Source organism: Sciurus vulgaris (genome assembly GCF_902686455.1).
Source record: "Sciurus vulgaris genome assembly, chromosome: 8".
NCBI lineage: Eukaryota > Metazoa > Chordata > Mammalia > Rodentia > Sciuridae > Sciurus > Sciurus vulgaris.
In genome coordinates this window covers 80,645,114-80,672,693 of record NC_136468.1, presented here as the reverse complement: position 1 = coordinate 80,672,693, position 27,580 = coordinate 80,645,114, and the positions used below count along the sequence as shown (strand labels likewise).

Below are 27,580 nucleotides of genomic sequence, written 5' to 3'. Positions count from 1 at the left end.
TAAAATTTATTTTCTGCTTATAGTATCTTGATTTAATTAAAGAAAATACCTAAGTCATATCAGTCTTCTAAGAAACAGGCGTTTTTCTATGATTATAAACAAAAACTATTGTAATTATCATGAAAGTCATTTCTCAAAGTCTCTCAGTGGGCAACAGAAGCTATGAACTACAGCAGGAATCCCAGGATTCTTCCAACTCTCAGCGTTCAGGAGCACCAGGGACAAAATGGCAAATTCTTTTCTAACCTTTGTGTTCTACACACAAGCGGTAATGTGACTGGAAAGAACAGGGACACTGCCTGTGTGTTCTGATCACAGTTCAGCATCTTAGAAGCAGTAAGATCCTGATCAAGTCTCATACAGATTTGTGCTTCATGTATTTCTTTTACCACGGCAGTGTGAGGGTCACTGTGTTTCTGTATTTTCATCCTTATTGATCTGTACATTTCTTTGAGATACTGTACGTTTAGAAGGCCCTATAGCTAACCAATTTCTCCATGACATTCTGTAGTGATTCCTGGCCCAGCATAGTTGTTCAGTGTACATTTAGTGACTTGGTATAAGTTATCAGTTTATGAGGTTAAACTATAATCAAAAAATAGATGAAGGCCATTGGCCAAAATATATGCATAGTCCTACATTCATAAATGTATGTTTAATAAAATTTTAGGATGATGTGTGTAGAAAATCTGGATCAACGTTTGTTGCAAACTATCTTAATTTATAATTGTAATTACAAGGACTCTGACACAGCTTACCATTTCTAACTATTAACTTGGTATTACACAAATATTGTAACGTGAGGATTTTTTTTTTTTTTGGTAAAATCATATTTCATAAAATTACATTTCCTAGGCCATTTTTCCATCAAAAATGTGCCCCTCTTTTGCTTAATAAGGCATAGCTGGTCTGCTAGGTGGGGGGAATATTACATTTTCTAAGAGAAAGAAATGTTATACCATATTAATATTTTGATTCCAGGATCTTCCTTTAAGTTTAATAATGAATACTTAAAGAGGAATAAAAGGAAGGGAAAAGGATAGAAAAAGGAAAGACAATGGAATTAATCTGATATAATTTTCTATGTACATGTATGAATATACCACACTGAATCTCACCATCATGTACATTCACAAGAATGGGGTCTTAATTACAATAAGATATATTCCATGCTTGTATAATTATATCAAAATGTTCTACTGTCATGTATAACTAAAAAGAAACAAACAAAAAAAACAAAGAAATCTTAAGGAGCTCTGTTTCTGAACTGTCACCTCAATGATTAATTGTAATCCAAACTTCAGTGATATCATAATTTATAATATTTTCAATAAAATATTACTTCTAAAAATATACTTTTAAGAAAAATAACTTATTTCTGCCATTAGGTATATTTTTTATACTAAGGATATATACCATATATACCTATAGTATATGGTTATTTCTTAATATATAAAATACGTTAATTCTTTAAGTTAGCAGCAAAATGAATTTTCTTAAATGGATACTACTTCACTTTAAAATCAATGTTTGGTGGTAATAGTGCTGTGTGTGTGTGTGTGTGTGTGTGTGGGTGTGTGTGTGACTTAAAAAAAATCACACTCTAAACATACATGTAAAAGGAAAACAATGAAAAGTTAATTATATATAAAGAACAGTAGAATATAATAATGGATCTAAAAATAGATAAAGAGATTGCAGATTTAAGTACAATTACACAAGAGAACTGATAATGAAGAGCATTAGAAGATCAAAAGTACAATGTCCATTTTGTTGTTGATGGTTTACTTGCCCTTAAAAAAATGCAAAATCCATGCAGGTCATAGGTCTCTTAAGATTTATTCTTCAGCTGTGGCAACTGTATCATAAGGCTGCTATAAATATCTGCATTACTAATGTAAATTACATTAAAAACTGCTAATATAATTTACATTTTGAGGTTTTAATTTCATTTCTCTTACCATTTAAATTTTTGTTTTTAAATTAAAAATCAGCGATAAGAACTTCACACATCAATTCTATCAATATGAAATCTGCAAAAGTTCACCAAAAAAAGTATAGTTTCTTCTGTTTAAAAAAAGAAAATAATGATTCTATTAACTTTAGACAAAGGACACTTCCTTTGATGCAGATTGCCATTTATTCAGCCTAGGTCCTGTGGGTTACTCCAAAGGCCAACAGATGTCAGAGGGCAAGGGCAGCATGTGAGCACAGGGGTGGTGGCACATGCTGACTAGATGTGCAGTGTGATGTCACTTAACTTGCTCAGTGCAGGCCTTCCTGATGTTCTAACTGTGTCTATCTTTGATTAAGGCACTTATTTTTATAACCTACATGCTCCCGTAAGTTCATCACCTTGGACAAGCCACCGTGACTCCTGGAAGTTGCTGTTAATTCTGTTAGAAATAGGCAACTGTCCCCACTGTAAATTAAGTCCCTGAGATTCAGTACATATCTTTAAACTTTCTTTTAATTTTCATGTGTTCTTCACAGATTTTGAAGTTTTAAAAATATTAGGAATAGAGTAACAAACATTACTCAAGATAATTTCATAAGTGTGAATATACTGATTATGAGAAGAAAACATTTAAATACTTCCAACCTTAAAAGAAAGGGTAAAATCCTGGGAATAATTCCAAAGGTGACTACGTGGTTTAATCACTGTCATTCTTTATGAAAAAAAAAGTTGAATCTTCTCCCCACCCCCCCAAAATTAAACAAAATATTTTATTTTTCAACAATGAATTGACTTAAAGATTTAGAAATTTGGAAGATGAAGAAAATCACACTAAAACATACACATAACATCCCCCAAAAGGCTTGAATTTAAAATGATAATTTGTCAACCAAGTCGGGGCTAAAATTATGCAATTGTAATTGCCTTTCATTTCTACTAACAAAGCAGAAACAAGCCAACTCAAAATTTCTGATTAGAAACTGATTGATGTTCTCAACCCTTTATTAAACCACAGAGAGCAATAGCTCTTCTTCATATCCTCAGTATTTCTTTTTCACTTCCTCAAGGCCAAAATGTCATCTTTTTTTTTACGGCACAAAATCAAAGCCAAATGGTAAAAATGCAAAGATTTGGTTAAACAAACAGGGAGAATTTCAGTGGTTTTATCTGCAGCATCCCCAGCAACCAAACAAAGCTAAGATATTGTCCATCTCTTTGATAGACAAAGAACCTCAGAGGTCCAGAGTGACATGCCCGAAGGCTGGCACGTGATTGGACTAATTAAATTAAATAGCAGGAAACAGCTTTTCCATATGCCACTGCCTGGCCACACACAAACTGTAACAGTAAATCCTTTATACTACTAAAGGAAAAGTGTAACCATTAAAAAATATACAGTATCCATATACCATCCAAGAATCAAAAGTCCCATATCCACATAACCTCCCTGGGCCTCAACTTTAATGCTAAACATCTAAGAACTTCCTAATTAATTTCAGAGTCATCTAAAAGTCTATAGTAATTGCAGAGGATGAAAAAGAATCTCACCCTCCAGCCAAGTCTCACCAACACTTAAGCCGATATTCTAACTCATTTAAGACATAGTTCTATACCAAATTTGATAAAAATCTCAGTACCTCTGAATCAAAGTTAAAATGACATCTACTCCACATTTTCCACCATTTTTGCATATGCCTTCCTCATTGCCTAAGTGAAGATTCAGACACAAATTGAAAAGAAGGTATAGAAGGTAAAGAAGGTAAAGAAGTTTTTGGAATCTTTGAGAAACTCTCCTCCCAGGTGCTTCATAGTTTCTCACCCAATAGAATGATTTTTGAGTTTCTTGTTACAATTCTAGGATTTTATCCAAAATATTATTTTAAACCCATCCATACATTAATAGTTCTAGAATTTCCATGGCTTGGTATATGCCACTCATTTTAATCAATCATGATTTTCATTAGCATTGATTTCTAATATAAAAAACAAGAACTATGAAATGGCAATTGTCACCCTGAAGAGGGCCAGTGACTCAGTACTGTGGTAAAAACATAAAGGCAAGGAAGTTATTTAACAGGGATCTTGAATTAGAAGTCTGCAAGGTAATTTTAACTGAAAGACACAGAAAATGTAGAATCATTATAGACCAATGATTATCTGTTTAATTGGAAACATTAAATTTATAAACCCAGTTTTTTTTTTTTTTTTCCAGATTCCGTAGGAGTGAGATTACTTAGTATTTGTCTTTCTGTGCCAGGCTCATTTCACTTCATTTAATGTTTTCCAGAGTCAATCATGTTGTTACAAATGACAGGATTTCATTCTTCTTTATGACTTAATAGTATTCCATTGTGTGTATTTACTACATTTTCTTTATGCATTCATCTGATAGTAGACACTAATATTATGAACAGTGTCACAATAAACTTGGGAGTACAGATAGCACCTATATACTGATGTCATTTCTTCTAGATACATGCTGAGTAGTAGGAATGCTGGATCATACAGTAGTTATATTTTGAGGAAGCTCCATTCTGTTTCCATATTGGCTGTATTGACTCACATTTCTGCCAATAGTGAGGGTTCCCTTTCTCCAATACTTATTGCTGCCTTTTTGATAACAGCCATTTTCAAATGTGTGAGGTGATATCTCACTGTGATTTTGATTTGCATTCCCCTGATAATTAGTAATTTTGATCATTTAATATACCTGTCAGCCATTCATTTATTTTATTTTATTTTTCTTGAGAAATGTCTATGCAAGTATTTTGTTCATTTAAAAAATCTGGTTGTTTTCTTACAACTGAATTGCTGACATTTCTTAAAATTTTGAATATTCATCTGTTATAAAATATATAGTTGCTCTTTGTTAAAATGGTATACAGTCTCTGGGACTAATCTTCATTGGTTCTTTACTTCTTTTTTAGGAAATCCTCCATACACATAAGCAATAACAATATTAACAATAAAAAATGTACAGTTGACACATATAGTTGGGAAATATTTTCTGAAGAATATCTCTTTGTGGAATATTTCCTTTGTTGTTCAGAAACTTTCTAGTTTCTTATAATCTCATTTGTCTATTTGGTTTTTGTTGCTTTTGCTTTTCATGTCATATCCAAAAAATTGCCACCCAGACCATGTTTTGAAGTGTTTCCTCCATGCTTTCTTCTAGGAATTTCAGTTTTAGAAACTACATTTAAGTAATACATTTGAGCTGAGTTTTGTATATGGTGTATATGATGAAATACATATGTCTTATTTCATTCTTGTGCATGTGGATATCTGGTTTTCCCAAGACTATTGAAAATGCTGCCTTTCTACAATGTGTGTTCATGTGCCTTTTTAGAAAATTAGTTGGCTGCACATATATGAATGTATTTATGGGTTCTCTATTCTGTTCCCTTAGTCTATATGTCTTTTTGTGCCAGAACCATGCTGTTTTGGTTACTATAGCTTTCAAATATAGAATCTTAAAGAGTTGATTTCATAGAAGTAAAAAATAGAATGTTAGTTACTAGAGGTTTGAATGGTTAGCAGGTGAGGGGAAGGGGGGCACTATTGTTCAAAGAATATATAATGTCATAAAAATGGGAGGGATAGATTTTTTTAATTGTGTCCAGAATAGGCACATGTGTACAGAATGTAGATAAATTATTGCCAGGATCAGGAGAGTTGGGAAGAAAGAACAGGTGGGCAATGAAGGAGAGAAGGGGGAGGGAATGCTAATGGCTATGGAGTTTCTTTTTTATGTGATGACACCGTTCTAAACTTGACTGTGGTGGTCACAGCTCTGTTGTAATACTAAGAACTACTGGATTTCATATAGATCAATTATATGCTCTGCTAATTGGATCTTAATAAAACTGTTTACACAGCCATTAAAGATATAATGTAATATACAAATTGTAAATGGTGCTCCTTTTTTAAAATAAAAATTGCCTTTATGGTAGCCAGTATTCAAGTGCCTTAAATATTCATTATCTATGCATTTTCATACTGATCATAACATTTTTCATTACACTTAACTATTTTCTACTATATGAAAAAGTTGATTGAATTCTCGGAACATGATCTAATAAAACATAGTATGATCTTTGACTACAAAGCAACACCCAAATCACAGGGATTCAATGTTGCTTAAAAAGGAAGTCATTCAGTCTAACCAGTTAAACTGAGATTTGAAAGGGTTTTCAAAATGAGGTGATATTATTATTTTCACTTGTTTTATTCTGTATAATTGTAGGATAAAGTTAATTCAAAACATGTGGGTTAACAACACCCATTCGTTCTGTGATTGTGTACATATGAGTAATTATTCATGTGTGTTCCCTCATATGTGTTTGAAATTAGCATTTGAATATAAAGATGATCAAAATCAAAAATATCCAGAGCCTCAGAGGAAATGGCCAAACCATAAAGAATTAACTTGGTAGGAGACAGGGAGAAACCAGTTTCTTAGGTAAAGACAAACCTAAAACTGAGGTAAAGCAGGACTCCCTGCTACCCCCCCACCCCTAATAGCTGCATTTGTGTCTTTACACCTTTATTAAATCTCATCCTTCCTTTCCATCCTCGCTGCTCCTCTAGGTACCAGGCTAACATTGATTACTCCCTGGGGGCATCCATCCCTGGTAACATTCAGGGCATTTAGTAGTGGCCCAGAGAACTCACAAAGTAGTGAGCAAGACAGAAGCTACAATGAGAGTAAAGGCTACAATAGACCCAGTGCTCAAAACCTTGAAAGTTTCAAGGGGTGAATATTCTTTAGGAAAAAAAAAATTAATTGTCTAGTATCTAATTAAAGTTTACTAGACATTAAAAGAAGCAAGAAAAGATGAAACATACTAAAAAATTAAGAAATCGCAAAGATAGAATCAACAAAAATGGACTTTAAAACAAATATGAATATGCTCAAGGACCTGAAGAAAAAATGAATATAAAGAGACAAATGTAAAATGTATAAAATAATCAAAGGAAACTTCTAGATATGAAAAATGTAAAGTCTTAAATGCAAATTTATTGTATGTGATCAATTTGTATGTGATCAAATTTGTCTACTAGGAAGAAAAGATGTGTACAGCAATAGAAGATATATAAATTGAAACAGAGAAAATAGAACAAGGAAAAATGTATAGAGGTAGGGAACTATGAACAATATCAAGAAATCTACTCCATGTGTACATGTAATCCCAATGATAAAGAGAAATAATAGGAGGAAAAATATTAAAATAAATAAAGCCTGTCATTATATAAAATTTTAAAAAGTGAAAACTCACAGATATAAGAATCTCAGTAAAACAAAGCAGGGTTCCACACAAAGAAATCTACATTTAGGCATTTAACAAACACATTGCTAAAAACCAAGAAAATCTTAAAAACAAGCATAGAAAAAATAAACTACCTGATTTTAAGACTTACTATATAGCAAACAGTAACCACGTAATACCATAAGATTCTGTGGTATTAATGTAAAGTTAAACATTGAGATCAAAGGAATAAAATAAAGAGTTTGAAAACTTGCTCACAAATTTATGTTAAAAAAATTTCTAACAAAGGTAACAGAATAATTAAAAGGAACAAGGATAATCTTTTCAAAAAATGGTATTGAAAAATTTAGACATCCATGTAAGATAATGAGCTTCAGTTTATCTTCATACCATATACAAAATTAACTCAAAGTAGATGTTTTACTTAAATGTAAAAACTAAACTAGAAGAAGAAAACAGAAGTAAAATTTTCTTTTTTAGGTCTCTGAAGAACTAGCCATAGAAGAAATAATTGATAGGATGAAACCCACAAAAATTAAAACATTCTGCTCTTCAAAATGTATGTCACTATATGTGTGTGTGTGTGTGTGTGTGTGTGTGTGTCTGTGTGTCTGTGTGTATATATATATCAAAGAATTTTATTTGAAATATGTGTTACTCCTACAGCCAATTATAAAAAGAAAGTCACTCCAATAAACAAAAGCAGTATAGCTGAATTACCAACTTACCAAAGAAAGTATACAAATGACCATCACACACATGAAAAGATGCTCAACATCATTAGACATCTCTGAAACCCAAACTGAAACCACAAAAGATTCTATTAGCATCAACTGAAAGCATAAAATTAAAAACAAAAAGTCTGAAAATATCGAGTGCTGATAAAGATGTAGAGTGATAGAAATTCTCGCACATTGTTGATATGAATGTAAAATAATAAACGCTATTTCTAAAATAATTGGGCACTTTCTTATAAAGTTCGACATATACTTAGCATACAACTCAACAATTTCATGTGTAGGTAACTGCCCCAAAGAAATAAAAACAATGTTCATATCAGCTCATTCAAAATTTCCCATTCCTGGAAATAACCTGAATTCCACTAGTAGATGAATGTATAAACATCTATGGTATAGCCATACTAGGGAACAATATTTAGCAATAAAGACAATCATATTCCTGACACACTATGATGGATCTCAGAAGAATTCCTTGGCTGAAAAAAATCCAGGTAAAAATATCACAGATACACTTTTTATGCTATTTAATTATATGAAATTCTAGAAAAAAATCAAAACCAATGAACAGTGACAGAAAACAGATCAATAGTTGCCTGGGGTTGAGTGAAGAGTGGTAGTGGGTGCTTGATTAAGAAGGAAGAAATGAATTCTTTGGAGTGATGTAAATATTATATATCTAGATTGGGATATATACATTTGTCAAAATTCATTGAACTAAACATATACAATGAATGTATTCTGTAAGTAATACTTTTGAAAAGTAGATTAAAAATGCAATGAGATTTAGAAAGTTTAGTGACCAAAGTACAAATCTCATTTTAAAAGTTTAATTCAAATTATCATGGAACATGATCCAGGACATTAGAAATTGGAGTGCTTTGAATTCCTGGGAGAGCCTCCTTTTTTATATCCAGAAATGTCATACTGAGGTAGAATAGCATAAGGAGGTACGAATATCCACTACACAGGCATAAAGGTAAAAGTGTATGGAGATGCAGATGTTTGTACGTGAGTAAAGAAAGTAACAAGTAAATGAATCAAGTTGTATATTTTCATGAGTTTGCCATACAATTCAAGGTATTTTAAAAAATCAAGCCACTTAAAATATACACCAGAAAACTGAATGGTTAATGTTCTTTAATTCACAAAATATAAAAAGAGGAATTTAGTCACATCGCTTACATGACCAACACATATTTAAGACCACAGACAGTTTGTTATCTAATTCTTTCTCTGTTAAATAAAGGTAATAAAGGGTTCCTGGATATTTAAAATCAGGAAGCAAATTACTCAAGTTCAAGAAATCATTGCAGGATTTCTCCTATTAAGTTCTGTTAGCATGCACCAAATTGGAGATAGTAGAAGACAAACAAGATTCTTAGAGTACTTGTTAGAAAGCAAAGACGTAGAAGTAGAATGTTGTTTATTTCATGCTGATTCCAAAGAAAGTCCAGTTCAATACAAATGTGACAGATAAGAGAAAGCTATACACAAGGCCAATTTTCTGGGTTTTGCTTTCTGATTGATTTATAATAGGGTGAGAATTACATTTATAAAAAATGTAATTACCAATCATATGTATCAAGTGAGTAAATATAGACTTGGTAGAATTAAGTAATTTGCTCCACATGGAATTGACAATAGATGATGGAGTTGGAGATGAAACGAGATGAAACTCCCATAGTCTGACTATAGCGTCAGTGTTACGGTTACTAGGCGGTTACTTCTATGGGGCAGGGCCAAGCAGGGATCTCAAAGACAATGAAAAAGGCCACTGCTGAAGGTGTAATGCACACATTGTCAAGACAACACATCTATTTTCATGTTTGGTAATAGTTTTCTTTATTTAAATGTATATAAGGATGAGGAAAGTTGGTTTACTTTTTGAGAAATACTAATATATATGAATCATTCTGTCTTGTTTCCAAAGTCTTATTTTTAAAAACTATCAGTAGGTTATATGGAAATAAGAAATAATAATAAAGAGGATATATTATTTGAAATACTGCATTTTATCTAAAAATATGTGCCAGACACTACAACAGAAGCAACAATGATTCATATGATTATAAATTATTAAAAGTCAATTCAGATATGAGTAATATCAAATAAGAAATTCATCAAGAAAACAATTTTCATCTTTACCAGTGGCCCAAAATGAAAATTGAATAGTAGCTATTTTTACTATAGCTGTCTTAAAGAAAATATTATTAATGAGGACACAGCACAAGAATTACTCTATCAAGTTAAAAATAATTCTATATATTCACATAGAAAACAAAAGTGAGCATGTAGAAGAAAGGGAAGAAAATGGCTAGTAGCCATTTTCATCTGAATAAGGGAAATGCAAAATAAAAATCATTCAAATGAAGTCTAATTGAGCATAGGTTCCCTGGATGGTGGTTGGAACAATGAGAAACACAATATATTTCCCTAACCTCAAAAGACAAAAAGTCAAAGATATAGAGGGTAATAGTTACAGAAGAATGACATGGTGATTTGTATGGAACTGATTACAAACTGGACTGGAGAATCCAGGTGGATTAGAGAAATCTGAGAAGCAGTAGAGGGCTGGGAAAATGAAGCTCAAGTCTTCAATAGGCTCAAAAGCTTGGAGAAAGTCCTGCTGACTGGAACCCAAGTGGGAAATATGCTAAGGTGCCTAAGCAATTAGGTTATATTGGGAGGGGCAAGTGCCTGGTCAGAGTATGATGTTGAATTATAAGAAATATAACTTCTTAATACCACTTGAAGGAAACAATTAGGACAAACTCACTGTAAGTCATGCCAGACAATGGGAATATGGCATTGGTAAATCATAGTGAGCTAACTGAATGTGTATAAACATCCCCGGTGATGCCAAGAGGCTATTACAATGATAAGACCACACATATATTTTAGTATTCATGAAGGTAGTACCTGGGGGAAGCAGAGTCAAAGGGAATGTGAAAGGATGTTGGGGTTTGAAATTAGAAATAGGAAGACAAACTACATATATGAAAAAAGGAGAGAAGCTCATCAAAGATAACTTCATATTTATCTATACCAGTGTCTAAATGTCTTCACTGAAATAAAACTGCACACTTTACAGATGAACTTACTAAATTTAAGATGAGAGTAAGTGCAGTAAATGAATTGTCCGTCTAATTAATATTGATGATAAAACTGACACTTAGTTGTTCTTTAAGGTAAAGGAGAAAAAAAATCTTTGAACCCTTAAACCAGTAAGATGTCACAGATTTCTTCTAATACTAAGAGTTTGTGCTTTTGTGTCAGACTAAGTGCAATAGAAAGATACTGGCAAGAACAAATATTTATCGGTTCAGGTTTTATAGCCCACTCATTTGCAAAATGATGTGATGAGATCTGTTATCAAAATATAAGATAGAGATTATCTAAAGCAAAAACATAAACATATGAGCCACAAATTTAAGCCATATATATAATCTCAAATTTCCTAGTCATGTTGAGAAAAGTAAAGCAAAAAAAAATTTAATAATAGGATATTTAAAATATTATTATTTCAATATGTAATCAATGCATGCTAAGAGATATTAATATAATTTTACACTATATCTTTGAAATCTGGTGTGCATTTTGTACTTAAAGCAAATCTCAATTCTTGTCAGTCACATTTTAAGTGCTCTATAGATACATGTAGCTACCAGTTTTAAAGTCTAGGGGGTCTTTCCAGATATTCTATCAACAAGGGCACAAAAAGCAAAGGAAAGACACGGACAACATGAACTTTAAGTGCAACATGAAATTTAAGTGCAAAGTAGACATAAGTGAAAATTAGTGAGGGTAAGATTTTAAAACCATATCTATAAAGAAAAATAGCCAATTTAGTTTTTCAAAAATACAAGGAAAAAAAGCATCCCTCAAAGGAAAATAAACAGTTTTTTCACTCAGTTTATATCAGATGTAATCAATATCAAGATTGAAGCATTTAAATGATGCTTTGGGAAGAAAAGTGGAAAAAGAAAGTTGTATCAAATGCTAAAAAGCAACAAGAATTAGTAGCAGGAAAGGCAGAAACACAGGACCAAAGTCAAAGAGAAATAAGGAAAACAGACGATGCATGAAAAAGTGGAGCCAGTCATTAAGATATTATCTCTTTAAGAATAGCTCAAATGCATGGAAGAAAATTTTATAAAAAATAGTGTATGTAACTCAAAAGGGGTCAAAGGCCTAAAAGTAAGTACCACAGAACTCTGAGAAGGAAGAACAGGGGTCAATCTTTGTGATCTTGGATTAAGCAACAGTTTCTTAATTATAACACCAAAAGCACATGCACCAAAGGAAAAAGAGATAAACTGGATTTTGTAAAACTTAAAACGTTCATCTCCTTAGCCCATTTGTTGATTGGATTATTTGTATTATTGGTGTAGAGTTTTTTGAGTTCTTTATAGATTCTGGAAATTAGCGCTCTATCTGAAGTATGAGTGGCAAAGATTTTCTCCCACTCTGTAGGCTCTCTCTTCACATTACTGATAGTTTCCTTTGCTGAGAGAAAGCTTTTTAGTTTGAATCTATCCCAGTTGTTGATTCTTGCTTTTATTTCTTGGGCTATGGGAGTCCTGTTAAGGAAGGCTGATCCTAAGCCAACAAGTTGAAAGTTTGGACCTACTTTTTCTTCTATAAGACGCAGGGTCTCTGGTCTGATTCCGAGGTCCTTGATCCATTGTGAGTTGAGTTTTGTGCAGGGTGAGAAATAGGGGTTTAATTTCATTCTGTTGCATATGGTTTTCCAGTTTACCCAGCACCATTTGTTGAAGAGGCTATCTTTTCTCCATTGCATATTTTTGGCACCTTTGTCTAGTATGAGAAAATTGTATTTATTTGGGTTTGTGTCCGTGTCCTCTATTCTATACCACTGATCTACCTGTCTATTTTGGTACCAATACCATGCTGTTTTTGTTACTATTGCTTTGTAATAGAGTTGAAGATCTGGTATTGTGATACCTCCTGCTTTGCTCTTTCTACTGAGGATTGCTTTAGCTATTCTGGGTTTCTTATTCTTCCAGATGAATTTCATAATTGCTTGCTCTATTTCTGTAAGGTATATCATTGGGATTTTAATTGGAATTGCATTGAATCTGTATAGCACTTTTGGTAGTATGGCCATTTTGACAATATTAATTCTGCCTATCCAAGAACCTCTACACCAAGAATACAAATAATCCAATCAACAAATGGGCTAAGGAAATGAACAGACACTTCACAGAAGAAGATGTACAATCAACAGATATATGAAAAAATGTTCAACATCACTAGTAATAAGAGAAATGCAAATCAAAACTACCCTAAGATTTCATCTCACCCCAATTAGAATGGCAATCATCAAGAACACAAGCAACAATAGGTGTTGGCGAGGATGTGGGGAAAAAGGTACACTCATACATTGTTGGTGGGATTGCAAATTAGTGCAGCCACTCTGGAAAGCAGTATGGAAATTCCTCAGAAAGCTTGGAATGGAACCACCATTTGACCCAGCTATTCCACTCCTTGGCCTATACCCAAAGGACTTAAAATCAGCATACTACAGAGATACAGCCACATCAATGTTCATAGCTGCTCAATTCACCATAGCCAGATTATGGAACCAACCTAGATGCCCTTCAGTTGATGAATGGATAAAGAAACTGTGGCATATATATACAATGGAATATTACTCTGCCATGAAGAATGATAAAATTATGGCATTTGCAGGCAAATGGATGAAATTGAAAGATATCATGCTAAGTGAGATAGGCCAATCTCAAAAAACTAAAGGACAAATGATCTCGGTGATAAGTGGATGAGGACATATAAGGGGGGTTGGAGGGGTTAGCGTTAGGGTTGGGGTTAGGTTTAGGGTTAGGGATAAGGAGGGTGGTAAGAATGGAGGAAAGAAGGACTGTATAGAGGGAAAAGAGGGGTGGGAGGGGTGGGGGGAAAGGAAAAATAACAGAATGAATCAAACAACATTGCCCTATGTAAATTCATGATTTTTAATAAAAAAAACTTAAAACGTTGTCTCATCAAGGGAATTGTGTATCTGATAGGGGATTAATAAGCAAACGATATTTTAATACACTCTTACAACTTAATAAAAAAAGTCAACTTAAAAAGTAGACAAAGACCTCGAGTAGACATTTCTCCATCATGCACCTGGCAATAAGCAAGTGAAAGAATGATCTTAAGCATTACTTCTTTGTGACACAGAAATCAGAGCAAAAATGACAGCTCTTCATTCCCATTAGTATGCTGTCATCAAAAAAGCAAGAAAACAGTGTGTCAGAGAAGATATGGAGAAATTGGAACTCTTATGTATAACTAGTGGAAAGGGAAAATATTGAGCTATGGGGAAAACAGTTTGGTGGCTCCTCAAAAAGCTAGAATAAGTATATGAGCCAGCAATTTCATTCCCAGATATACACTGCAGAGAAATAAAAACACAAATGTACATGAATGTTCATAGCAGCATAACCCATAAGAGATAAAAACTAAAACTAATCCAGCATCTGTCAACAGATGAACTGATAAACAAAATGCAGTGTATACATACAAGGGAATACTACTCAGCTATAAGACAAAACGGACTGATATCTATTACCACACAGATGAAACTTGCAGTGACTAAAGGCCACATAATGCATGATTTCATGCATATGATGTGTCCACAATAGGCGAATCCATACAGACATGAAGTGGGTGAATGGTTCCAGGGGTCATGTTGGGACTAATGAGACGTTAACTAACTCAGGCTGACTCCTTACTCCCTGGCGAGAGAGCAAAATCAAGGCTCAAAGGCGGTTTCAAAGGTTCATGAGGATAAACCCGACCACCGTCAGGGATTGGTTAACACCAGTTCCACCAACTGATCAGCTCGTGCTTGCCATATAGTCCTATGGGACTCTTGCCTGCGTGAACACCCCATGCCTTGCTGACCTTTAAGCTGATTGGTTCCCGCCTAGCCCCGACCCTACATAAAAGCTGTGTGACTTCCTCAATAAACAAGTTCCTGCTGTGACTGGTCTCCCTGACGCATCTGATTGTCCTCCGCCAGGAGGACTGGGAGCGGGTGGTCAGTGGGCCCTACCTATCCCAGTCTGACCTTGTTGGGGAGTGTCCCCTTCCCTTGTTGCTAGTCGAGAAGGGCAGGGGGGGCTTAAGACCCCAACAGAGTCAGGAGCAGAGGGGAATGGGCAGTGACTGCTTAAAAAGCAGAGATGATGAAAATGTTCTGGAATTATTAGGGACAGCTGCACAGCATTGTGAATGTGCTAGAAACTACTGAATCGTACAGGTTAAAAGGCTTAAAATGGTGAATTTTATTTTATATATTTAAATTTTATCCCAATTTTTAAAAGCACAACAAATAGCACAGAACCTTTGAAGAAAAATAATTAGCCAAACCTTGGTAAATTATAGTTGCAGAAATAAACTTAGCAATTATTTAAATTAGAAGAGAGACAGCACAAATACTATCAGCCGAAGTAATAACAGTGAATGGAGTGATGATAATCTGCAGTTGAGTCAAAATATCAAAGAAAACAAGGGAAATTACACAGGAAATATGAGAAGTGTATTCTTAAACTATGAATCAAAGAATTGAGAATCTCAGGTAAAACCTATTAAGAATCAGGCCAAAGTTCAGGAAGTGCTTAAGGTTGCCACTGGCCATCTCCCAAACCATTTCTGAATCACTCTCCCAAAGAGCTTGAAAAATATAGGTTCCTGAGCTCCCAGTCAGGACAACAGGATCAGAACCTATGGGGATGTGATCAGAATCTGTTTCCCTCAAAAGAACTTTCCTCCACATTATAATTAGAAAAATGCCTAAGAGGTTTACAACTCAATGGATGATTCTGTTTTTCCTTCCACAATATTTATGTAGAGCATTTTAGGTCAAAATGATTATTAAGTGCATGCTTGACAGGTTAAAATTGTTTTAAGAGACAGGGTCCTGCTTAAAAACTGGACTCTGTGCCTTGGCTGGGGAATTGGTAAGCTGGTGGAAGACTTTTCTCCCCCAGGTATAGCAAGCTGTTTTACTACATCCCAGTACGGGCACTGATCAGGGAAGAAAGAAAAGAAAGAAAGAAAACCCCACAAGTTTTCATGATTAAAAATGACTGAACACATCATGTGCAAGAATTAGAACCCTCAGCTGTTAGAAATAAAAAAGAATTCTAATCTTGTAATTTGTAGCACTGATTTAAAAAAAGAGAGAGATAATTGATTCAAAACAGGTTGGTAAATGCTAATGGGGAGGGGAAGGTGGCAGGAGGGAGGAAGAGAAGTAGTATGAGTTGAATTAAATGGACAGAAGCAAGCATATGGGACATGCCAAGAACTGTTGTACAAATGTCAGTGCACTGCTGAAGTTTGAGAGCAAGGATTTGGTGCCAGATTAAAGTTAGACTGCCACTAACTAGGTGACCTTGACTTTTATATCTCTCAGTTCTAGGATGGGATGATAGTAATACCTAATTAATAAGTGAGGACTGAACAAGTTACAGATGTGTATAGATCGAGAGGGTTAATAGATACAAAGTGCTTGCAAGGATACCTGGTTTCACTGTAGGGTTGCAATTACTGAAAGTAAAAGTCTTTTGGTAAATCAAGATGATTCAAAAATGAGACATTGTCTAAACAGTTCATAAGCCTCAAAGAAGTTATCACAAAAAGATATGAAACCGTATGAATAGAAACCTTTTTAAATCTATTATTAGCCTACTGGAAAGTTACAAACCTATTTTCCCTTTATTTGTCTAACTTCTTTGATTGCCCTCTTATATTGGATAGAGAAATTCTCAATGATAAAGGGAAAGATAGTCTCAAAATCCTTCTCTTGCATGTCAAAGCTCCTCACTACAACTGGTTACAATTAAAGCCCTCAATTATTTATCATTGTAAATCCTCAATTGTACACACACTGTTTATACCTACTACAGTTACTTACAATTGCATGCTCCAATTATCCAATAAACATCACCAAGGAATGCCACATTAAAAACACTGTTATCTATCTATATAATTATTAAGTGCTAGATTTAAAAAAATTGTATCTGAATTACTTTGTTTCATATTCCTTTCTTCCAAAGGAATATGTAACAAATAAAAAAGTCTTAAAGGCTCCCTATCTTCGATCTAGCACTCTACTCCTCAGCAACCACCTTCACCAGGGAGAACACCTTTTTACTGCAGAAGAGAAAATCTGATGATTATCTATACCAAGGCTTAGCAAAGACTATTTGTATGGAGAAAAGATGCTTTTTATTAAAATGGTTACTTTGTATAACATTTCAGAAATCCGATACACACTGTAAAACCATTATTTCATCAATTCCTCTCTTATTTTAGGATCTCCCCGAATTAATCTTTTAAATTTAATAGTTCAAAGGCAAATTTCAGAAAATTATGACTAGCATCAATGGTATTTTCAGAATTCTTAACCAAATATTTCAATGTATGGTCTCATGGAAGGATAATGCATCATGTAACATTCAGTAATTATAGCTCCATATTTCCTAAGACTCCAATGCAATACCGTTGTGAATTAGAATAACATAAATCTGTATGACACTATTGAAGATTAGATTAAGTGAACCAAAGAACATAAAAAATCACTTTTAAACTACTGAACCAAATACACAGTAACACATTATGAAGTATTGACTAGAAATTTGCTGGCAGCAGCTCAGAAGAGAAGAAAGGTAGGTACCGCCTGGCCCATGTGATGTGTATGATACAGTTCCCTTTACCTGATTAGGCTCTTTGTTCTTCACACTAGTATTATAGCAATCGTTACCACATAAGGGAAGCTCATTTAATTACTATTTTCTCTTTAAATTTATTCCCTGTCACTATATATGTGTAGTTCAAGATCTCATTGTAATAAATGTAATTATTATGATAGTTGGAATATTATTCATTTAATATTTACTGAATGCTTGTTATCATCAAGGGATTATGTTAAGCTTTTTAAAAATAATTTTTAAGTTGAGCATAGTTAGGAGCTGACGTCTATTTATTTGAAGTTTTATATTTATAAGTTGACATTTTAATTTAAATACCAAAGATGATAGCATATCATGGGAAGATTCACACTGGAAAAGGAGAAGGCAACAAATTTTACATATGTTTGCTATTATATAATGGCTGGTGTAAATAGTTTAGAGTCATTATTGTTGAATGTATTATTTTTTAATGGTATTAGAAGTAACTGCTCAAATATCTTTATTTTCTTGTTTCAACAAAAAAAAAATGGCAATATATTTTGGCATATGAGACCTAGCATACAAGTTTCAAATTCAATTAAATATATAAAGTTTACACAAAGCCAAATGTATGAAAGGGGATCTTTTAAAAAAACTTTATTTGAGAAAGGAAGAGACTTATAACAGAAGGCAAGAAGGGAAACATACAAACAATATATTTACAACACAAAACAAGAGATCACCTTCAAGGGTGTAAATTATAATAAATACAGTAGATTTTAAAAGAGACATTTATCAATTAGTTCTAAGATTATTTAAGTCCAGCTTTCCTTTTCACTGGTTCCAGGTAGTTTCTTGATTAAATTCAAAGACTATCAAATTCAAACAATTAACGTCCACCAACTGTACTGATGAAGCTCTCTCAAATGACATTATAAAAAATAGTTTTTTTGTTTGTGATTACATATCTTTGAAGTAATATTATACAAAAGTCTGCTCAGCCACATGTTCCTCCCCAAATAAAATGTATTTTAAAAGATGCACTATCCCTTTTTTATGAGATTGAAAAAAGACTTTGAAGAAAATGAATATTTATGAGATGGAAAAAATATACAATTTTAACTTAGGCATGCCATATTTTTAATGCAAAACAACTGACAAAAAAGTCATTTTAATATGAAGGAATATACTAGCCAATATGTTGGTGATAGGGAGTGTTGCCTATTATAGCTATTTGTCAAATTATCAGAAGGACTTTCATTATATGGAAAAGTTTTAAACTTTCTAACTTCTAGTTATGTTAATTTAATTTGAATGGAGCCTTTTTAAAAAAGGATAATGTATCTTTAGCAGTAACATTTTTAAAGAAATATTTTTAAATGTCACAGCAAAATGTAAACAACACGTGCCAGTAACAGTTGAACAATGTCTACATTTGGCAAAACTGCTATATCTCCTTTGAAACAGGATACTACACCTTAAAATACCTTGAATTTAGAAATATAAATATTTTAATAGAAAAAAAAACCTCACAAAGATACTAGGTCAATTTGGATTATCCATATTAAAGGGGTCTTAATACAGAGAACCTTTAACTAGCTTAACAAAAGTAAACCTATAAAACAAGGTAAACATATCAAAAGGGAATATGAAGGAAATGTTCCAGTGAAAAGCTTCCGTAACAATTTCCCTACTTGTGGTGTTATTTTCTTAGACAATAAATCAATTCATAGAGTGCCCTTTAAAAACAGAAAGAGTAAAACACTATCCTCAGACTTTTTTTTCCTACATTCCTCAGTACATGAATCACTTGGACTTCCTGTTTCCACAAGGCATTTCCTGTTCAGCCTCACAGAATCACTTTTCTGTAGAAGAACAGCAGGAACCTGACAAAGAACTGACTTAAATAAACATGGTCTTCTTTGCCTTCAAAGTTGTTTGTATTTTATAGCATCAAAGGACATAGTCCTTCTGAAGGTGCATTACATACAACTAAATTCTTTTGTTAAACCCAACTTTCATAATTTTTTATTTGCCAAAATGATATGGTATGTGCCATGTCATTATGGAATTATATGTAAGAGAGTCTAGTGATTCTGATTATAAAATACAATACACCTTCTTTTACAACTGGTTTTGACTTGATATCAGGTGACAATCATACTGTATTTTCTGCATTTGTAGATACAATATAGTATCTGATTGGACCATAATGTTGCACATCACTTCTCACCAACATTTGCATCTGCTTCATTTGATCTTTTTCAATGGATGATGTCATCAAATTACACAAGAAAAAGTAAAATGTGCAGTGCTAGGTGAGAGATAATGTTATATCTAAAGTACTCCAATTTGCATTTAAGACCGCCTGTATTCCTAATATTTTCAATTGCAATCTACACAATAGCCTAGGACTACTGGTTTGGTAACCAGAATATTTCTACTTAACAAAAAAGAGAGAGGAAGGAAGGGGCAGACTACCTTTAACAGTGCTCAAGACTGTAGTATGATACACTATGTACAGTGATGTGAAAATTGGATTCTATAAGTTCAAAAAGATCAAAAACTAATAGAATGTTTCATTGATCAGACTGGACAAGTACATCCAGCAGTCACTGATCTCAACAGATAAACTAAAAATAACAGTGAGTTCGTTTTCCTTAGAAGTAACTGGTGTGGCAGGCTTTGGAATGAATTTAAAGCCTACTAATTACTTGGATATTACGTAGCATAATTTTAGCAAAACAGTTATTTTCTTACCAGTGGAGTTTCAATTAAACCTTGATATCTACTTAGAGATCAACATAGACAGATCTCTATATAGATATATACATTTACCTGTATTAATCAGAATCCTTAAACACTAAAATCAGATCCTTCAGAGTTGTAAACTGATAGGAAATGATATCCATTTACCAAAACCTGTAATGCATTTCATGTTCAGATAATAACTTTAATTACAAATCCTGGAGCTAAATCTTTGCCTATTACCTGTTGCATAAAAGCAGCCTGCTCCCCAGATTCCATTTCCTGGATCTGAGCATCTTCATCACTGTCCACTGGCTCTTCCTTGACCTTCACAGCCCCAACTTGTCCGAGTGTGTCATCCACACAAGCACCGCTGTCGCTCCTACTGCTGTTGTCACTAGAGGGCGCTCTGTCTTCCTGCATCGCCTGGTCCCCCTGAAGCTCTTCCTCAGCTTCCTCCAGGTGACTGCCTGGTTGCTTCAGTTGTTCAATAGATTTCGAAAGCAGCTAGAAGAGAGTGTTCAGGGGTTCAGAAGTCAATAGTTCTTGATGGTAACAGAAAATTATACTTTGACCTCTAATAACTCTACTACAGCACACTCTGACTTTTAATCATAGCTCATCATTTCAAAATGAATTTGTATGCAACAAGCTTCCTCAGTAACACAAAATCTGAAGCAATCCCTCCACCTGTATTGGTGTGTTTTAAAAAACAGATTACTTTTTAATGCACTTAGAAAATGGTGGAAAAGGTGGGGAAAAGGTAAATAAACTGTGTCCTTGGAAACCATGAAACTTTCACAAGGACAGGTTTCATGGCGGTCATTTCATACAAGTAAGTTTAGAAATAATACTTTTATCAAAAGAGGAAAGGGGGTAATATAAAACTTTCCAGATCTAATTTTTCAAAATATTTAAACCTCTATAGAAGCCCCAAACACAAATGAAAGTAGCCTTTCATGTCTATCTAATTTTTCAGTACCTATATGGTCAAATTATAGTCAAGTGATAAAGCACCTTCATGGATATACTTGTAAAACACAGAAATATTTATTTCAGAACTCTGAAGAGGCACAGATTTGTGAAAAAAATTGATAGCATTAAAATGTTTTATAAATAGATCCAAATGAAACTGAGTAATGGTAAAAAAACAAGGATTTAGCTTTCAATCTGAAAATTATTATTTAGACATTTTGGTTATTTTGTAAATTAAATTACATTTAATCTTCAAAAACACATAGGTTGACTTCTTGGTGATTAAAAAAGACAACTGATGATATTCCTAACTTAAACAATAGCAAAATACCATAGCATGAAACCTCAATAAATGGGGAAGTAGTTTAAAGATGATTTCAGCTGACACGGGCCTTTTGTTTTATTTCACAATAGTCCTGTTGACTGATCATCTGGAGACCTCAAACTGTTTTCAAGGGTGGTTAGAGTTTTTATGCTAAGTCAATGGCTATGCAAGCAACATGCCAATTATCATAACTAGCAGCACACTTAGAATACCACCACTGAAACCATGAATACAGATTTTTCTACATAAAATTTAAGTTAACCTCCCACTCATACATAATTAGGTTTTAAAAACTAAACATGTTTTAAAGTTTGAATACATAATTACTCAAACTTTGAAGGGCAAGCTCTTTAGGCTTATAAAACATCCTCTGGTCCACATAATCTCAAATAGTTCTTAACACTCTGACAGATCCCTTCAATTTTACTGCAGGTGGATGTCTTGTTCAATAATTATCTATGCCCTTAAGACACACAATGCCATGTATCAGAAAAGGCCACTGCCCTGCCCTCAAGGCCTGGATTTCAGTGTGTTAGAAAGTCATAAAATAGATTAATAAAGTCATTATTTTTTTTAAGAATGAAGATTTTATTTTTGTGTAGGACAAATGCTTTAAAGAAAGGAACATGCATGCTATGAGAGCCTATGCTACTTGGAATAGGAGTGGAAATGGGAAAAGGGGAGTTTCACTGAGGAAAGGCTGGTGGGATCTGAGGATCAAAAGAAAATGCTGGAAAGATGTTGCTGGAGTTTATACATGTTTTGGTGGAGAATCTCTAGAAATAAAATATAACTTAGAGTAAACTGTATATGAGACCTAGAATCCCCAGACCTAAATCAGACATGATCAAGTTAAGAGAACACATGCCAATTGAGACCCGTATCAAAATGACCCATATCAAAAGTTTCAATATTAATGACCTTGGTGCTGACAATCTAATTGTTATTTTTCCTGAGCAGACAGCATTAAGGAGAATATTCCTCTTATGTTCTGAATGTCTGAAATTACATTTTAAGGAATTATATTCTGTACTTTTGATCCAGTTCTGAATATGAACCAGCAATCTCTGTCTTAAATTCATAATAGTTTGCATACCTTAATGAGGCTGGAGAAGAGAAACTTAATAGTCCTGAATTCTCACTACATAATCATAGGATCCCATGCAATTTGCTTTTAGAAACAGAATCTACAAGATCCTGAAAAGCGAGTAAGATTTTTAAAGGAAAAGTCCTGGTTGTGCTGCAACAACAGGGATAAGAACACTGAGTGGCAAACACCCACTCATTCTTCAGAGACAGAAAGGACATCAGTCAGGCCTGCAACCCTACCTCCTAAAAAGAGAAGGTGAGAGGGTCTTGTGGGAAGATGGGATTTATCGGAGAAAGGTTGAAGAAAGCTAAAGAGCCCCTCCCTCGGAGAAAGCATTCACAGTAAGAATGCTGAGGGTTCACCTGGACAGACGCTCACCAAGCTGTAGAAATGCTCCGTCTTGCTACCACAGCTTAGCTGGAAAGGTTAATGGGAACTGGCTCCTTAGAACTGGTAGACCAATGACACCCATGAGGCAAGCAGATACCCCCAAGAGGGAGGTGGAAATGATCCTGCCAACACGAAAAGCTGGCCAGAGAGCATAGGCCGGTGCTCTTAGAAAATGCCATATCAGAAGACCCTGCTTATGGTAGGGTGGCTCTGAACCTTAGCCAGTCTCCGGATGTTTGATTGATGTTATGGGGAGTACTCAACAACCAAGTATTCACCTCTCATTAAGTAAAAGGGCTTTTCTCTTGCTGTCCTTCCCCTTTTTTTTCCTGGTGCCAACATGGCCTCTCAGTTCCTTGATCTCTTAACCTCCAAAGTTGGGGTCCTCCATTCTGCCTCAGCACAATACCATGATCTTATCTCACAGGTCTTCAGCAGTAATTGTACAGTCTCCTAGATCTCTATTTCAAGCACCATTGCTTTTTTCTGGCTCATTCTCTGAATATTGTGACCCCAACCATTCCCTCAGCTCTAGTGGGTCCTACAAGCCAAATTCTCACTGCCTACTCTTCCCTTCATTTGCTCACTTCCCTTCTTGCTGGGCTAGGTTCCACTTAACCCTCCTCAATATGAATTTTACTGGACAAGGAAGACTCCTAACCTTTGTTCACACTAAATCTCTGCCAAACTCAAGCAGCTGAATGATCCAGGAAATAAACAAACTATTAAAATCATGCTGAGTGTTTCTCTTTAAATTCATAACCCTACCCCTCTGATGGCCCACCATGCTGCCTGGAACTTCTCCTCCATTTCTCTAGCTAATTCACTGTTACTTTATCAATGACTGCTTCATACTATCATCTTTCTTCTCAAATCTGAACATCCCTGCCTTTTCCTCACTCCCTGCTAATGCCTTTGTTCTTATTTCACTGAGAATATAGAAGCATCAGAAGAGAAACTCAGCATTCTGCTATCACTGCAGTTACCAAGTTGTTCCTTCCAACTTTCCTGCTGTTACAGTGAATGAAATGTCACTGCTCTCTCATCTTATGCCCTGGATTCCATCCACTGCAAACATGCACTCCGCCTCTGTCACATGTGGCCCTTCCTACTGGGGTATTCTCATTTATACATGTTTTAGTACTATGGCCCATCTTAAGGAAGAAACTTCCCTTGACTGCTTCCCCCACTCTATCCCTCCCTCCACCATGAAACTCCTTCAGTTATCTCTTTTCATTTTCACATCTCTTTTTTTTTCATTCTCCTTTGAATCTACATCAGCTAGGTTTTTATCTACACCATTTGACCAAAATCTCTCTCCTTAAAGTCATTCATAATAGCACAGATGCAAAATCCATCAGCCATTTAAATGAGATGTTAAGAGGTGTCAGTGAAGGTAAACCGATCTAGGTAGTGAAACAAGACAAAAATCACAGCATCTTGAAAAAAAGAAGACTGATGTCACTTGGTGCAACCAAAGATCTGAGCATTAATTTGCTAGAATATAATTTTCCATAGATACCAAGTAAAAGATGAATCTAATACAGATAAAACCTTGAGTGTTTGATGACCATTTTAACAGAATACTTTCTGAAATCTAACATAATAATATATTTCTGAGGTCAGTGAAGTACCCAGAAATCACCTCTATTAGTGCATAAATCAAATTTCATCAGCGTTCACAACCTCCCCAACACAGATACATATATGACACTGTATACAAAAATTTTTAGTGTGCAATACAGAAATAATGGCATTTGTTCCAGTTAATTCATTTGACATCATCTACTTCTGATGTACTAAGGGAAACAGAAAGGGGGGAAAAAAGCCAGAATGAATAACATTGGGATCACTTGGTAATAAAAAGCCAAATGGCAAAACATTCTTTTTTCCAAAAGTAGAATTCCTTAATGGTTTATAAAAGAAACATTTCATGACATATAAAAGCAATTTATGAGTAGAAATCATATAGATGTAAAATGCTGGGGTTGAAAATGTCTAATAACATTTTAAAACTCTTCTTTTATAAAGAAGGAATCCCATGCCCAAAAGAAGCCAAGTTATCTCCAAGACTGCAAAATGGGAATTTGATTATTAAAAAAAAAAAAAAAAACAGCAGAAATCTAGAACCTTCTATACTTCCCTGCTTTGTATTCTCTTCTGAAAAAAAATATACATATATAGATATATGACAACTGAATTAATATAAACAATTCTTATCTCTCCCCTGAGCTCTAAATATCTAAAACGTAACATCATACACTTAAATAGTTCAAAGATAATCTTTATTCCTATCCCACCCAAACGTACTGATCACCCAATCTTTCTCATCTGAGTAAACAGCATCACACAACTGCAGAAGTCAATAATCTAAGCATTATGCTTGTTTTTCTCTCATCTTTTCTTTCCATCTATTATCAAGTCCTCAGCATCCAATCTTCTCCACTTCCTTTGCTATCACTTAAGTCCTAAGTACCATCGTTTTCTCCGGGAACTTCCAAAATAACCAACTGTTGGGGCTTGCATCTTACCCTCTTGAACTTCAATGGTTCCATCTCTTACTATAGCTCTAATAATTCTTTTCAGACTATAATTTAGGTAACATCAGTTCTCTGCATACAGTCGTCCAATGGCTTCTCGATAGGCTTATAATAAAATACAAATCTCTTTACATGGTACACAGATGTTCCAGGACCTGGCCCCACCTACCTCTCATAGTATCTTATTCACTCTCATTCACATACTCCAGTTACACTGCCTTTTGCCTATCCAGCGAATGTGAGCATGCCGATCTGATTCTCCCACCAGGTCTGAGGAGAAGCTGTGCTCTCTTTACTTCCCCAAGTCTTTACATTCCTAACAGGCTCCTTCTTATCAGATTTTACCTCTATTATTATCTCATGGATAAATATATTCTTTATAGCCCTTCTAATTATCTGGCATTATGTAACTATTTTTGTTTATAGTCATAGCTGCTCTTGCCCCTCACTATAATTTAAGCTTCGTGAGGGCATGAGCTTGATGTTTCTCCTCATGTTCTAGTCTAGTACCTAATAATTAATTGTATGACACCTAGCTGGAGCTTCATAAATATATGAACACTTAATGCTAAGCAACAATGCTTTCACACTTTTTTCCTAGGTTATGAAGCAAAGCCAATGTCTCCATGACCAATAACTACCACTTTTTCATCTTTTCTGGAGTAAGAGGTTCTTTTTGTGTAGATTCACCAAATAAAAAAAAAGAGATAAATGGGACTTTCTAGAGACAGTGTTGCAAAAATGTAAGTGCACAGAGGGAGTTAACCTACACTTCTGATTTTATTTGAGGTATTTGACTAAAGCTGTTTTCATTTAAACACTCAAATTTGCCAGAATGGAAAAATTAGCAATTAACATCAGCAAGGAAACTCTACAAACAAAAGTCGCAGAGAAATTCTGCCTGCCAGGTTTGACTTATTTCAGATTTTTAAAATGAAAAGTTACTTGGTGCTATTTGTAAGTATTTAGACTGTGTTGTATTCTATGTGTTTTTGAACTACAAATATCACCATTACAAGGATGGTAGGGCTAACCCTTTTCTAATTTGTACTGCTGCTGAGTGGCCCCAGATGCGGCGAGATGTCTGCTTACTCTCAGTGGGGTACCAGGGTCTGTCTTTGGTTGAACATCTGGAGGTGATCCTCCAGCAAAGTTGAGCTGTTGCCTTGCTGGCTAGAAAACAGAAGACGAAACATCTGTGTGACAGATAAAATGTGCAAGCCTGCGTGAATCTCTGCTGAGGCCCCATCTGTAAAACACTGTGCGCCATTCGTCTGACACCAGGTGAGTTACTATGGGGGGGGACCCCAGCTGAGATAAAGACAGTGGCTGCACAGCTTCTTCTTTTCCTTTTATCTGTGCTCTCACTCATCTGTCAGCGTCTCTGTATTCTCTATGCTACTGTACGGCCATTGTGCTGGATGCTAAAAATGCTGCAGACAGTCTACAACCATTCCGGGCTGGGAACACCCATACACTAATACACATTCACACAGATATTCTGTGTGCCAGATAGCATGGTAAATGAGCAAAAGTCTAACATCTTCAAGTGTTACAACTAAACTCTTCAGATTTTATCCATCCCTGATAGGCTTAGAGCAAATCCATAACTTCAGTATTTTACTTCCCATATAAGCATCCTATTGTATCAACAAAAGATGTAAAATTCCTTAAATAATGTTTAAAGGCCATGTCACTAATCTTTACATATTAGCACTTTCAGCTCATCTTTATGAAACTTACATGGTTTGACACAAGTCCAAAATCAATATAAGCATAAGGGCCTTTAAATACAACATCCTTAAATTCTATGATTTAAATTTTTTCCACAGAAATCC

General features: G+C 34.5%; 1 protein-coding gene across 26 annotated transcripts in view; it reads right to left on the bottom strand.

Moving 5' to 3' along the window:
• The window catches only part of HDAC9 (histone deacetylase 9), a 926,898-nt gene that overhangs the window by 322,291 nt on the left and 577,027 nt on the right, over nucleotides 1–27,580 (bottom strand). For 20 of the 26 annotated variants that reach the window (XM_079152285.1, XM_079152284.1, XM_079152283.1 and 17 more), the window contains one exon: nucleotides 20,666–20,929. In XM_079152285.1, coding sequence (XP_079008411.1) covers nucleotides 20,666–20,929 — 264 coding nt within the window. Of the gene's footprint in view, nucleotides 1–18,315; nucleotides 20,930–27,580 lie in introns of those variants that run through there. The other 6 variants (XM_079152296.1, XM_079152298.1, XM_079152294.1 and 3 more) reach the window with 1 other exon arrangement.